Source organism: Seriola lalandi, unplaced genomic scaffold, assembly GCF_002814215.2.
Source record: "Seriola lalandi dorsalis isolate HSWRI2012SDOR001 ecotype SW California unplaced genomic scaffold, Sedor1 jcf7180001959009, whole genome shotgun sequence".
Taxonomy (NCBI): Eukaryota; Metazoa; Chordata; class Actinopteri; order Carangiformes; family Carangidae; genus Seriola; species Seriola lalandi.
This window is the reverse complement of record NW_019429678.1, coordinates 1-558: the sequence shown is the minus strand read 5'-3', so window position 1 is coordinate 558 and position 558 is coordinate 1. Positions and strand designations below refer to the sequence as shown.

Genomic DNA, 558 nt, shown 5'->3' with positions numbered 1-558 from the left:
GAACAGCTGGTCTGAGAGGAGTTCAGTGGGGAACTTCATACTGGGAAAGACTGAGTTCAACACTGAGGAAGAACCAGACTGCTGTCAGAGAGTCAGAGGACTCTTGAAGGAGAAACACATAGTTCTCATCAACACCCCAGATCTGCTTCATTACAACATCTCTGAACACAAACTGACAGAACATGTGAGAAACTGTGTGAGACTCTCGGCTCCTGGACCTCATGTGTTCCTGCTGGTTCTACAGCCTGAAGACTTCACTGAGGAACACAAACTGAGGCTCTGCAGAGTCCTGAAACTCTTCAGTGATCAATCATTTGATCATTCACTGGTTCTGATCTCAACATCCAGAGAGGAGCAGCAAGGCTTCATTATGAAATATATGCAACATCCACCATTAGGAGACTTTATCAGAAAATGTAGATCCAGGTTGTTGTGGCACAAGAACCTTGGACATCAACCGCTGTTAACACATCTGGATGAAGTGGTGAAGGAGAACAATGGAGATCATGTGAGCTGTGATGTTTTCAAAGATGCACCATCGGTCTCATCGAGGGGTCA

The 558-nt window shown here is 45.5% G+C and overlaps 1 protein-coding gene across 1 annotated transcript; it reads left to right on the top strand.

Annotated features, from left to right (window-relative positions):
* Positions 1–4: 4 nt before the first annotated feature.
* On the top strand, positions 5–553 carry LOC147820409 (GTPase IMAP family member 2-like; the record flags this gene model as incomplete). Its single annotated transcript, XM_087175246.1, has 1 exon — positions 5–553. A coding segment is annotated over one exon (549 nt), but the record flags the coding sequence as incomplete, so codon positions are not given.
* Between the last annotated feature and the right edge of the window lie 5 nt (positions 554–558).